The sequence below is a fragment of the Poecile atricapillus genome, chromosome 1, assembly GCF_030490865.1.
Source record: "Poecile atricapillus isolate bPoeAtr1 chromosome 1, bPoeAtr1.hap1, whole genome shotgun sequence".
In the NCBI taxonomy this organism is placed as follows: Eukaryota; Metazoa; Chordata; class Aves; order Passeriformes; family Paridae; genus Poecile; species Poecile atricapillus.
The window spans coordinates 20,954,991-20,970,020 of NC_081249.1; the positions used below are offsets into that span (position 1 = coordinate 20,954,991).

The 15,030-nt window shown below is 36.6% G+C and overlaps 1 protein-coding gene across 1 annotated transcript in view; it reads left to right on the top strand.

Moving 5' to 3' along the window:
- The window catches only part of ANOS1 (anosmin 1), a 129,123-nt gene that overhangs the window by 104,214 nt on the left and 9,879 nt on the right, over positions 1 to 15,030 (top strand). The window contains exon 10 of the mRNA XM_058829524.1: positions 14,417 to 14,511. Within this exon, the coding sequence (XP_058685507.1) occupies positions 14,417 to 14,511 (95 nt within the window). The remainder of the gene's footprint in view (positions 1 to 14,416; positions 14,512 to 15,030) is intronic.

A 15,030-nucleotide genomic window follows, 5' to 3' on the forward strand; every position in this document is an offset into this window, starting at 1 on the left:
ATACCAGCCTGCAGAGGCCATCTAAGTTTATTGCAGTGTGCCTTAGGATTTACAGAAGGTATGGTGGTGTCTCTTGACTATTCAAAGGTAGTTCTTCCATGACTGAAGATCTATTCCTCAGTGAACTTTGCCCCTAGGAAGGCAGTGCAAAGAACACAGTGATGACATCAGGGCCAAAGCTCTCCATTTTTATCTCATCCTTCTGAATAGAATTCATCAGACCTCTGTCCTGTGCAACAGCTGCACCAGAGGGGGTGTTGCAAACTATTACCAAATTTACTTTGTTATAGAGCAAAGGAGTGACTGCATATCAGTACTCAGAAACTCAGTGTTTGAATAAAAGTCACATTAAGGGGATGGATTTCCATATATATGCATCATAATGTGCCACAATTTGGTAAGCAGGAAAGACTTATCTGGGCCTGTTCTTCAAGTGTCATTTCTTAAGTCCCATTAACTTCAGCAAGCATAAGGCATTAATGGAATCTAGAATCTGGACTTTACATTAAAATAAAGCTCTTTCTGAAATAATCTTTCAGTTTGCATACTTGGGTATGATGGCAGTAATCACTTCAGGATGTATGGTAGCAAAAATTCCTCCACACTTCAAGCAGTACAAGGTACTTAGCAAATGCACATGATCTTGCTAGACAGAGTCAACTGAAAGCATGTTGCATATGAATACAATAGCTTCTTTCTGAAGGAAAAAAATGTCTTTTCCTTGCTGCCTTTCATTTAGGCCTGGGATTAGAGGAACAGTACATTCCTGAAAAAGCATGAATCCCCCTCTTGTAAATGAAAAGTAGAATGTGTTCCATGGCCAGATATTTTGGCCATCTTGATGTGTGAAATTAGAAGTTGTGGAGTAGTGAAATTAAACATACCTCTTTTAACTCCTTGGTGCTGAGGTCACAGAGTACCATCCAGTACCAAAAATGAAGGAAACCCCTCTTTAAAGGGATTAGATACTTAGGGTGATTAAGAACCTCTGTTTTTTGTGCAGTAATCAAGACTGAAAGTGTGAAAATAAAAAGATGCTTAAGTTTTCTCTGTTTTTCTGTGTCTGGGCAGCTAGAGAGGTGAGTGTTGGACTTAGCTGAAAAGCCTCCAAGTTGTTGCAAATCTGTGTATGAAAGTAAAATTTTGCCCACAGACAGAAGGAAAAAAAATCCCACCTTTTATGAACTCTTTGCATCAATTTTTATCATTTGCTGCAATCATGATAATGCACTAAAGTACCAGAATGTAATTTTTTTCCAAAGCACTTGTCACAACAATATTTCCTAAGTCATTACTCTGCCTTCACTACCATTTTCTCAGTGCTTGTTATTTGAGTATAATACAATTCTCCTTGCTTAGGTAAAGCTTTAGTTTCCTTTTCTTTGAATTAAGTCTATGTGCATTTACTTCACCCTGTTTAAATTAAACATTTTAAGTACTTCTAGATATTTAAAATAAATATATCTGCCTCTTGGTTTTTCTTAAAAAAGACAAATATTTAAAATACATTAAGACTTGGCTTCAGGCTTCTTTCTTTGTGTTTCTCTAAATGCTAAAGCAGAAGAAAAAAAGAATATTTAAGGCAGGGAAAGGCAGAGAATCCTCCATTGTCTGATAAATCAACCAAACAAGAATAATGAATTAAATTACAGAGAAGAATAAAATGCAAGGCATGGCAAAGCAAATACAGAGCTAACACAAATGCTTTTAAACCTAGATCTTAGGAAAACAAAATTAACTTTCACTTAGTTCAGAGACATAAATGAAGTGACTGTGTGTGCCGACTCTTTGTAATAAGGTAGTTCATATGGCAGGTTTTTAAATGAAAGCTTTCCCATTGATAACACATATCAAATGGCCCTTTCTCATGGAAGTAGAGCATTAAATGTAAAGAAATTCTTCATTGGCAGTTGAAGTTTCCAGCTCTTGCTGTAAAGAATTCTTTAAAGTAATTTTTGCTGTATTATAATAATTATATAATTATTATATCTATATATTATTACATATAATAATATATAATGCTTACTATGTAATTATATGCAATGTAATAAATAATTATATATTCTATTATTAATTATATTATATATTAAATTATATATAATATCAGTCTATATAAAATAATATAATAATATATAATGTATTATAATAATTACAGCAATAAAAATTGCTTTAAAGAATCTTGCTGTAAAGAATACTGAAGCATTATTTAGTTTGGTACTAGCTGTTGCACTGGGCAGATTAGTGTTTGAGCAGCTGGCCATATTCTAATTATTGATATTCAAGCAGTAAAATACTTGTACTTCAAGATATCACTGTGGTCCAGATGGTTCTTTCAACACAATGACCTGACTGTTAATTATAGTGAAGTATACACTAATATACTGCCCTCAGACTTCCAGGAGAATACAGGGACTTTGTCTCAGCTGTGGTTGATTGTGTGAGTATGCATAATGTGAATTAGTACTCAGAGATTTAATTAGTAAAGCTGGCTCTAAGCACAGGACTTTTCAACTTGATCACCTCTTCAGAAATACACTTAGATATAAGTAGATATTAGAGAATTTGCTTTTCCACATGTGCTACTCCTGAGTCAGATACCTGTATCTTATGGGCATTTTTGCCTGGGAGGATGGGTAGTGCTGTGAGCTTTCATTATCATGGGAAATTATTCTGGAGTTAAAAGAGTATCCTGTCAGAAGTATCAGTGTGGTTCCTACACCTCCCTAACTTTGTCTTTCTCCTTTATTTTGCCTTAATGTAGTTTCAGGAAAAACTCTCTCTGCCTTTTTTAAAAGAATGTAAAGGGGCGCATCTGACCATCTCCAATTTTGCTTTATTTATTTTATGAAGTGCCTGGTTTCTGTCCAAATGTGAAATGCTTACAATACTTAAAATGTTACTGGTGGGAGTCATGAAAAACATCAACCACAAATAATAGAATTTGGTAGAGCAGATGGTTTTCAAATTCTCAAATAGTCTGCAATTGATTAGAGGGGCAAGTTATAAAGTTTTAAAATGACATTTGCAATGATGGCAACCTCAGTGGCATCTCCCCTTCAAATGGGACAATATTGGAAAGTGTGTTCAAAGGCACAGTTTACTGCATTTCTTCATGATTTCACAGGCAGAACAGAAAGTCATTACTTGTTGCTTTGCACTTGTTTCCAAACCTCCATACCTTTCACGGTAGGTGGTTAAAACTCTTGGTATGAGAGATTTAGAGGCAAGTTTGTCCAACTGCCAGTCTCAGGAATGTAATTGGAATTGATTCAAAGTCTGCCAGGAAATCAAATAATCACAAGTCAAATCAGAACTAGCCACTGTGTTCCCAAGGCACAGACAGCACAGAACACTGATTTTACTTAACAGGCACCCGTTGATGTTTGCTGAAGGCTGTACTGGACTGGTTTGTACATTTGTACACTTTGTACATTTAAACCAATTATTGTTTAATTTTAAAATTTATGTAGTGTGGGCAGTGCACAAGTCCCCAGTATGACCTGAATCATACTCCAGAACACCTTTAGTCATTGTGAAGGTGTTTTTAATTTGACTTAATTTATGCATTTAAAATAAGTCTTCTATTTATTCTTAAATTTAGTAACTGTTAGAAATGTAATTTATTTGATTTATTTTGAACTTACATTAAAAGTTTAAATAGAAATGTAATTACAAATTACCTGGACAATTATGATTTCAATCCAAAGATAGACCATCATTAGATGGAATGCAGTCAGACTGCAGATATACATTAAATATTCCATTGCAAAATCATCTATCAAGACTTAATCCACTTGAGGGTACTGAAAAAGTTAACCAGCCAACTAATAAATAAACTCTTTCCTGATTTTTATTTCTTCAGGAAAAAATATATTTTCAAAATCATCATCTCTGTCTACCTTCAACATGTCTGTGACTGACTAGTACAATTTTCTGTATTTCTAATTACTTCCTGAGTATTACTGCAACATATAAAGTTAATTATTTTAACAACAAGCACAGTACTTTACATACGTATCATTAAACGTGTCAATGGCAATGTCTGATGTGAGGCGGTCTTGATAACTGAGGGGTAAAATGGCAAGCTTTTCACCATTCAAGTATGGAATCACAGAATATTCTGAGTTGGAAGGGACCCAGAAGGATCACTGAGGCCAACTCCTGAGTGAATGGCCCTTATGAGGATCAAACCCACTACCCTGACTCTGTTAGCACCATGCTCTGACCAGCTGAGCTCTTCCTCTCCTTTCCCAAGCTCTGGATCACTAGGTCATATTATGTCAAAGCTGTCTCACAGGCTTACACTGCCATTCCTGGAGCAATCTTAGCATTCTTACTGTGAGTAAAAGGTACTGAGGTTCAGCAGTTTACAAGGTGCTTCTCATGAGCTATGGGCTAATAACTGCTCATGAGTGCCCTCTTAGCCTGCCTGAGTTCTGGATAAAGCACTGATCCTATGATCCAGGGGAAGTTAACCTATCAGCTGGGAGTCATCATGCTTATGGTGAAGGTAGTTTAAACTAATGAGTGTCCTCTTGTAAACTGGGTCAGTTTTCCTCCACGTGCCTCTTTTTAATCTGTATTTTTAATTAGCTGGTTTATAAGGTGGCCGTAAAACCAGTTGCATAAGCACTACAAATGGGGGAAGGAAACTGGACTGTTTGAAGGAATAGCTAGAGTTGGAGGGAAAGAAACCAAAAAAGGGGTGTCTGAAAATGAAATTATAATCTAATTTTTAAGATGACCCATGTATGCAGCTGATGTATAATGAGAATGAGTTGTTAATACCAGTTTCTTTTGCTCATTTCGCATAAACTGGATGCGAAAATATCCATAGCAGTTTAGACCAAAGATCCTACACAACAGGTGTTCTGTTCTTGGCAACAACCAAAAGCAAATCAAAAGGAACATAAGAATAGGGCAAAAGTGTAACAGTATTTCTGCATATTACTGTCCCAGCTTCAGACAACTTCGAGTTAGTCAAAATTCCTGAGCCCAGTATGATTTCACTGTATTTATTCCGTTCTGATGCATTTATCTTCACAATAATATCCACTGTCCTGTGAGGATCACCAAGTTTCAGGGCATCTGAAACATCCTGAGTGATGGAGTTACAGAGTTTAAAGTGCTTGTTCTATGTAGAACCACATTTTTGTTTTGTTTTGTTTTGTTTTGAAGCCAATTCTTCTACGTTTATATGAATCCTGATTCTTGCTCTGCTTACCTTGTCTGTATGAACATGGTTTTATAGATACTTAACCTGGTTTTGCTCTGTTCTGTTTCTCATAGATGTGTCAGTCTTTAACTGCAGATTTAGAAACTGCGTATTAATACCATAAACTTTTTGATACCAGTTCAGCAAAGCAGCATCCTGGTAATGGTGTTCTATAATGCATATCAGGAAAGTCCAGTTTGGATCTCCATGGATCACTGTACATGCATGCAAACCCAGCCATATATGGCTTTTGCATGAAGTCTGAGAGAGAAGGGAGTAGCTGGTGCATCCCTGCATCTCTTCCCACTGTGGAATTAGGGGTACGATGAGTCTGGAGCTGGGAGAGACTCCAGGATTACTTACCCTCAATATAGTGGATTTACCCTCATTATAATCTGCTTGTCTAAATTATTGTCCACGTTTTTCAGTACACAGAAGGCTAAAGTTAATGGTAGAGTACCTGGTGACATTTTCAGTGTATATATGACCTTAGTGAGCCTTGGATTTGTTTGTTTGGGTTTTTTTTCTTTTTCATTAAATTCAGGTCTGGGATGCTTAGCTGGCTTTGAAAATCTGGCTATGAGGGAGTAATGTAGAAGGCCTCTATTCAGGCTGCAAGCAGCTTTTGTGGGACTTGGAGCTTACAAGAGGCAAATTTCCTTGTAATGGAAAACCAGAATGAGATACTGTTGAACTCGCTTTGTATAGGATGTTGTGTGTGGGAAAATAAGTAAGGGTAGAGGTAATCCGGCTTAGAGATGATCCCAGGCTTAAATCCTTCAATATAAACATCTTCAAACCTTGAGGCTTCCTAGGTCTAGATACAGACAAAAATACTGTGTCTCAGGCCTGTCCTTAAATTACACAGTAATTGTTAATATCATTTTTGGAAGGGCTTACTGTTCCATTATACAAAGAATGTGTTCTATAGAAAGAAAGTTTGTTTTCAATGGCATAATGTAAGAAACAAAATCTTTGTGACTTAATCAAAACTGCTTTTATTCCAAGTAAGATCAGGAAAGAGTATAGTTTGTCTTGCTAATTGAATTGTTTGTTGAGTGAAGTTTAAATGTCAACTGAAGGCTTTTGTGTTATTTTTAAACAGACTGCTTGAATAGGTGATTATTTAAAAGCTTTTTTTCTCAAGAGGTGTCATGAGTACCATGAATTTCATAACCAAACAAAACTTTGGATTTTTTTTCACCATCAGATGAATCAGTGCAGAGGAAGCAAAAGAGACAGAGCTGTTGTAATTTAATTTTTTTCAGGAGAACTTACCTAAAATGCCTGTGACAAAACAAGTAGTTTTTACAGAGAAAAGGGGAGTGCAGAGATACTTGCAATGCATTAGCACATCAATGCAGCATTTTAACGCTAGCTGAAGGTAAATTGTGTTTACCTCATTTTGCGTTTTCTAAACGACCATGAATAAAATAGCACTTGTTATTATATTATTATTCTTGTCCTGTCATTAGCTTCAGATTGCAAATATTGGACATCATGAATCAGAGTAATACAATGGTTCATGAACCAGTATATGAAGAAATAAAGGTACTTTATTACATCTAGTACTGAGATCATATTTTGCTTGTCTGCAGTACACTGAAGTATCCCTTCCCAAACTGGTCTTCTGTCATGCTGTTACTTAAATGTAATACGTACCATGTGAATCACTTCATGCTAATCATGTCTTCAAAACTGAAGGAACTAGTAGTAAATAACACTCCTTCATTTGTTCACTTGGATTTTGCCCATATTTTAGCCTTCCCTGCATATTTTTCAGGACCTCTCCAGCAACTGAACTTCATCAGAAACAGCATTGATGGAAAACTGCATATATTAGATGTCTGTGTAGACGTGGAAAACAATGTTTGTCCAACAGAGAGATGAACATGAACCTGAGAGAGCAGTAAACACTTCATTACATTCTGTCTGAAATATTTGGTTCCTAGTTTGTTGTGTGGGAATGCAGGCAGACACTGCTGCCCATCCTTCTGCTGCATTGGTGGGTTGCAATCAGTGCAGGGTTTTAGTAGATGCCCAGCTGTAAATAGGGTTGCATACTGGGGGCAGAAAGAGCAGGAACATTTCTTCAGGAAGCCTTTGACTTGTGCAAATCTTTAAGCACTTCAGAGTTGATCATATCTTTTACTTTATGCATGGCATCATTAATTTCACGAATTGCCATTGCCACAACTTCACCATTCAATACATTGAGGGAGGTAAATATATTTTTCCCAGATGGGGTGCTGACACAGGGTTTACACAGAGCTCTGAAAAATCATACGACGACTTTGCAGTAGAATCAGTTAATCAAGCTTGTAGATACTGAGACAAGGTACTTCATGTGCCCTGAGCATATTCTGCCCTGTGTTGTGATATTAAATATAAAACATTTTCCCCTTGTTCTAACCTATTTTTAGAGCAATAATGCTTCAAGGCACATGATCCAGAAAGGAAATTACTTAATTTTTTTATATTTCCTTCTTCCTATTAGTCTAAGACTATCTAAGACATGTTCAAGACAATCTTTTTACTATAGTTTTGACAGTCATTAGTGTCTTGATCTTGCTAGGTCCTAAACTTTCTGGCCTGATCCTTCAGTTACCCTTAACTATTGAAGTTAACACAACTGTTCATAAGCCTAAGTGCTTAGTTGATTAATGGCCCATGTGCACAGAAGCTTGTAAGAACAATCCCCCCCAGTATGCAAAGAAAAACAAAAAACATGTGGCCAGTCACAAAATATCGTGGTTTGCTATATGAAATATCAGATCTGACAAAATAAAATAAACTTAAAGGTTTAGCTGCACACAGAAGAAATTATTTCAATAATTTTGTTACTGAATAGTTTCAGAGATGTTTCATCCTCCTTATGGCTTCCTGTTTGAAGAGGGGTTAGCTTTGAATGAAGACAGCAGGTTTATATATGGTTCATTATCTTCCAAGTTTTGATAACAACTCCTTTTGACATACAGTTAGCATATTAATTATATATATGTATTTTGGAGGGAGTCAGTTTGTTGAGGTATCTTGACAAAAAATGCAGAATGTTGTTTATTTTTTTACTGCAATACTCATTTCACAGCTGCTAGTTATTTGTATTAAATCACTAATTTTATGCTAGCAGGTAAAGGTTTTCATATGTCTTAGTTTATAATATTTACTTTTGTACCATATTTTATTCTAATGGGAAAAACTATCAGACACTTCATGTTAATTACATTCAATCCTGTCCTGATGCAGAAATCGACTTCATGTTACTGTGTTTATTGATGCCAGACATTTTTATTGTAATGAAACCTTAATTTGAACTGCTGTTGTTGAACATGTCTGTTGTGGAACCTTGTTTTCCAGCAAATCCCATTTGATTTTCCTTCTAATAAGTTTTTGTAATTTGGTTGCCTGCAGAATAGTGCTGTCACAGCTGGTATTAATTGGCATTTTTGTACCAAATAGTAGAGGCCCACATCAGAATAACATGCAAGAGGTGCAGTACTTTTACAACACACACTGTTATCATTTTCACCACTTGACAGGGGTGGTACAGAGATAAGGAGCCATGAAATACTTCATCTAAAGACCTCAAGCAAAACAGTGGCAGAACGTGCCCCAGTTCCCGAAACGGTCTGCTGAAATTTTCTTGCTGTTGATCACAGGATACAAAGAAATAAATATCTCTGTTTACCTGGTTTCCTGGGGTAGCTCCATATTGATGGTGTTGGGCTGCATGAGCAAGTTTCACTGCTGTTGTGCCCATGCCATGCCAGTTTTTGAGCTACAAAGCTTCAGTTCCTTGTGACAGTCAATTTGGCACCCTCCTGGAACAGTAACTGCAGTAGAAAGGAGAAAAAGGCATTTGAGGCAGAGAAAGTAGCTGTCTGCAGTACCATGGTAAAAAAGAAGAAACCACATTAGGTGAAATTATTAATATGGCTGGCAGTGATGTATTTGTACAGAACAGAAATGTGGAAGATGTTGAAAAAGATGAGAAAAAAAAAAGAAAGCACCTTTAATTTTTTTTTTTTAAAAGTTCGTTTTAAATAAACTGTAGAACCATTTAAACCAGAAGCTCCATTTAGGAGAACTTGCAGAATTATCGACATTTTGTTGGATTATTTTTCTGAATTATACTTAGAGCTTTAAATTCTGTAGGGAGGTGATTTAGCCCAGGGTGTTTCTAGCAATCATTGTGCAGACATGGCTTAGGCTGTGTTGAGGTCTATCGATTTAAGATGCTTAAATTGTGCATATGCACCTGAAGTTTTCCAAGTGGCAAACACATGTAGTTGGCACTGGCATTAGTAGAATTTTGAGCTGTTTTTACAGCTTGAAGATACAGAATAAATGCACATTTTCCATCCAGAAAAATCAGAAATATATTTATTTGTTTTTATGAAAATGAAACTAGAGTTTAAGTTGGGGAGGGGGAGAAAGCACAAAAATCTGGTGAAGAATGTCTTTCTAAACAGTATTGATAGAGCTTTGTGGAGATACTCATGTGAAAATAAGGCACTTTGGGGTAAATTTAAAAAAAACCCCATACTTTAGAGCATTGCCTGATCCAAACATTTCTAACTAGAGATGTAAGACTTCTGTCCAACAAAGTTATCTGCATACGCTTGTTGAGCAAAAGAGCTAAGTGTACATGGGATTTTAAGAACATGATCATGTGGTATCTGTATAGATATCTTTTCTTAAGTCTAGAAACTCAATTTATAATTCAGAAAATCTACTTTAAAAAGCACAGTCAAAGTAATTAACATCAACTGTTAGTTTATTTGAAAAGTTTAGTTGTGTGCACTTGTCTTACAGACCTAAAAGCTTGGATGTCTGGAGATAATTTCCATGTCAGTATCATTAAGAGATTTTTAAAGTAATTGTCCTGCATTACCCTATTTTTTTTTCCCTCTTTATGTAAATTTAAAATAAAAGTAATTATTTGAATAAGCTCTCTGCCGTTTGTATGTAAGTGGCTATTTTGTTGACTAATTTCACAACCTTAGAGCTGCTCAAATGAGTGCTAGTACTTACTATGTCTTCAAGTTCAGTGTTTCTATACAAATATTTTGAGTTCTGGGAAAAATGAGTGCTTGCTGTTTGTGTAAGCATCACTAATTCCAGTATCAACCAGAATGTTAGAACAGATCCACAGTCTAACTGTGAGAACAATGAAGTTAAAAAGCTTTATATAGACTCATAAATGAAAATTTATAATTAAGAAAATTCCAGATATTCAGAAGGCAGTTGATACTGTAACATCTGAAATACCAGGGAAGCAGACTGACGCAGTCTGGCAATTTCTTGTTTTGTTCTTATTTTAGAAGGAATCGCTGATTTTTTTAATAAAACTGCCCAAAATGAGTCCCATTAGGTAATGAATATTCTCTTCATATTAACTACTCAAATGACCTTTTGGAAAAAGATATGGCTGTGGGCTGAGTGTATTAACCTTAATATCAAGTATTAAGTATCAAACTGAGCTTGATCCAGAACACTTGACTCTGATGGCAGTGGCTGACATTCAGCTGGGTGCAGCTTGAGCAGCTCATCCAGTACCTATCCCTCAGTTTGCATTGGACAGCTAAACCCAAAAATCAAACTAAAATTTATGGTACTATGGATTGCTGAAAGGAGGGCTGGGAAAAGCTTTTCTTTTTCATGTGTTATAAACACAAAATCAGCTGTATAATGTTTCATAAAACTTTAGAGTCATGATCTTTATGAGCAACTTAATAAGACAAAGGCATATTTTAATAATTTTTCGCCATTTCTTATTGGGATTTTTAGATAATTTCATGCGTTTTGTCTCCTTTTACTTTTCAAAATGTTAAAGGTAATTTCCAAAGCAGTCTTGTCATTTCATATGCATACTTCATGCATGCGTAGACATTTTGCATTTTTTAGGCTTCTAGCTTTATTTAGTCACCAAATGTCTCACCTTTGCCTATTTTTAAAAATGTTTCTGTCTCAAAAAACTTCCTTATTGTATTTCATACTTTATTCTGCTGTTTTGCATTGTATTAGTCAAACTTTAGACACTAACAGGATGGATTTTTTAAAAGGAGAAAATTGGGGTGGTTTTGTTGTGAATTGTTTTTTACATTTCTCTTTTTTAACACATGGCATTTAACCTGTGTATCTTCCATTTTTTTAAAGAACAGCAATCATAAATATGGAGGTGAGAATTAAAGAAGTTTTAGTCTTTCTGGCTGTCATGATGCCTTCCAGTTTATAACAGTTTATATATTTGTAGATATGATACAAAAACCTTTTTCAAATAACCTTTAATTACATACTTGCTGAAAAATAAATGCTTTATTTTCAGTATAGTTTGTTATCAAAATACCAGAATACTATAAAATTTAAGATTCATTAGCTCAAATAAAATTAATAAGTTATGTTTATGAAAAACTTCACCCTACACTTAGAGTACAAGGTGATAGAATTTTTTTAGCATATTTCTAATTTTCTGTGTTCTCTAACCTGTTTCTATTTTCTTCAAATAAAGAAGTTAGCAGAAACTGCAGGTGTTTGCAAATGGGTTACTAAAGATTTGGGAAGGAAGGAAGGAAGGAAGGAAGGAAGGAAGGAAGGAAGGAAGGAAGGAAGGAAGGAAGGAAGGAAGGAAGGAAGGAAGGAAGGAAGGAAGGAAGGAAGGAAGGAAGGAAGGAAGGAAGGAAGGAAGGAAGGAAGGAAGGAAGGAAGGAAGGAAGGAAGGAAGGAAGGAAGGAAGGAAGGAAGGAAGGAAGGAAGGAAGGAAGGAAGGAAGGAAGGAAGGAAGGAAGGAAGGAAGGAAGGAAGGAAGGAAGGAAGGAAGGAAGGAAGGAAGGAAGGAAGGAAGGAAGGAAGGAAGGAAGGAAGGAAGGAAGAAAGGAAGTGGCGGAAGAAAGGAAGTGGCGGAAGGAAGGAAGTGGCGGAAGGAAGGAAGGAAGTGGCGGAAGGAAGGAAGTGGCGGAAGGAAGGAAGGAAGGAAGTGGCGGAAGGAAGGAAGTGGCGGAAGGAAGGAAGGAAGGAAGGAAGGAAGGAAGGAAGGAAGGAAGGAAGGAAGGAAGGAAGGAAGGAAGGAAGGAAGGAAGGAAGGAAGGAAGGAAGGAAGGAAGGAAGGAAGGAAGGAAGGAAGGAAGGAAGGAAGGAAGGAAGGAAGGAAGGAAGGAAGGAAGGAAGGAAGGAAGGGAGGGAGGGAGGGAGGGAGGGAGGGAGGGAGGGAGGGAGGGAGGGAGGGAGGGAGGGAGGGAGGGAGGGAGGGAGGGAGGGAGGGAGGGAGGGAGGGAGGGAGGGAGGGAGGGAGGGAGGGAGGGAGCTGTCTGGGAGTAGAAGCTCTCATAATGAGTGGAGGTGGACCTGCCTGAAAAATAACAAAGAGGATTCCAGTGTGCCAGTAGCTGGAATTAAGTATTTTTTCCCATCTGGCAGTGTGCAAGGCTGGGTTTTATGGGGCATTGAGCAGCCTGGTGTAGTGAGAGGTGTCCTTGCCCATGGCAGGGGGCTTGGAACTGAGTGATTCTTAAAGTCTCTTCCAACACAAGCTCTTTGCTGGTTCTATGATTCTGCCTTGAATTACATTTCTCAACAGAGGCCTAGAACACCTCTACACCAGAATATCTGAATGCTGAGCTGTTGTAAGGTCTTGATGTTTGGCATTTGTCTTTTCCCAGCTGCCCATGTAGTGGTGTTTTGTGACCTGCCTTAGGGTTGTGTTTTATCCAATCCTTGACTTCTGGACAATTACAAGGTTTAATTGGCTTGGATGAATACTTTGCCAAGGGAGAGTGATTTAGATAGATTTCAAGTGAAAAGTATTACAAGTGAAAATAAACATTTTGTAGCTTTGCAAACAGCAGTCCACACATGAAGATAGTTTAAAATAATCAGAGAATGATAGAATGGTTTGGGTCAGAAGAGCCCTTAAGGATCACCTGGCAGGTGATACTTGATAATGGAGTGAGCTGGAAGAGATGAAATCAGATGAAACTTACAAATGCACTGTGTGTTTTTGTCTTCATCCAGCAGGCACATCAAGTGGGAGAACTTGAAGGGACAAGCAAAAGCACATCCATTTCTTGATTTATTTTAAATGAGAGGGAACAGTCACAAAGCAGGAAATATATATATATTTAATGGATTTCTTTTTGAAAGAAATATTGTTTCCAAAGAAATTGGAAAAATAATTAGCATACATGTTGTTATGAAGAACAGCTACTGCAAAACTCTATTTCAAGGGGCCATTTCATCTACTTTCCTACACTAGTCATTTTCTCTTTAGTTCACAATCCTTTTCTTCTGCATCCAAACTGCTCATAGCAGTCTAATACCAGATCAGCCCTTAAGGCATCAGAGATAATTGTTTTTCCTCCCAAAACCCACAGTCAGGCACATTAGTGGCTCTGTCATACCGAGCTAATTAATAATAACAGACGTAATTTTGCATCCCCTGCACAGAGAATGAAATCCAGAAAAATGTCAGGAACTACTTGCACTACCTAATGAGTTTTCCTTCTTTTGTCAGTTCTTTTTTGCTCTTTGTTTTGCTTCTTTATTCAAGCATTACTAGACAAAAAGCTAGAAGAGCTGGAAATAAGTTGAAAGCTTATACTGTTGATACTGCAGCAAGTTTTGTCATTGATTTAAATGGGAAGAAACTTAAGCCTTCAGTATTACTCGTAAGAGTTAAGACTAGAATTTTATTTGGACAGATACAGAACAGGTTTTATGGTGTATCCTGAAAAAAGAAAGCTTGGGGATTTACAGGCATTTTCACATATCTTCAGGCACAGATTTCTCAAGCAGTGCCAGGCAGCAGTATTGCAATGCTCTAACAATATAAACAGGCAGTTGACACCAAGTCAGTCCTATTATTTGCAGGATGATTAGAAGTAGCAGCATTGAGATTACTTTTTTTAATGCTCGATTTAAATTCCTTTTTTTTTCTAAATGTAAGCAGTATATGGTAACATCTGAAAATGAAATTTCACTATTTTATCTCCTTTAGCTGATACAAGGTTTAAATTACAGTGCTATATAATAGTTTCTCCGTTATATTCATCATTGCTTAGTAAGGAATTACCAACTCTGCAGTACTTAAAAGTCCTTCTGTTTTTATCCAGAGATGTCAGAAGAGTTGCAATGGTGAAAACATATGTCTTTTGGTGAAAACATATTTATAATGTATGTTTTTTCCTCTCTTTTTATATCATTTAGATATCAGCATGAATCAGTTCCAAGTCCACTGGTTACTGGAGTCCTGTGCACACAATGACACCAAAGGACTTAGGAAAGTGACAGAGCTGACTTATGTAAGTCTCTATTCAGCCCTCTGCTTGACTCTGAGTAGTTCCTAGGCAGCAAGAGAAAGGATGGTTCTGTAACACAACACAGTATGTGTTATATCCTGTTTCATAGATAGTAAGGATGCTTTCTTTTTTATGTTCCTCTTTGGCAAAATATAAAAATTATGTATCTGGACTGGTTTTGGGGTGCTTGGATTTCCTAAATCCACACTAGGCTAAAATCTTTTATTTGTTTTTCTTGTTATTCAGAAAATGAGACCAGGCAAACTTCTTAACTAAGTACTTACATATCTCTACAGCATATAGAACATGGAGCTTTATGATGGAGCAATTAATGATGTAGGACTTTAGCCCAGTGCAAATACAGTAATAATAGTAATACAGTAATAGCAGTAATTAATAAACCAGGTTTTCTTTTAGACATGCAGGTGAGTTTCAGGTGATTATTCTCCCTGAGGAGAATAATAGATAAGAAAAGGAGGACTATAGGTTACAAATACTAGATATTAAGTCTGGAAGTCAGAC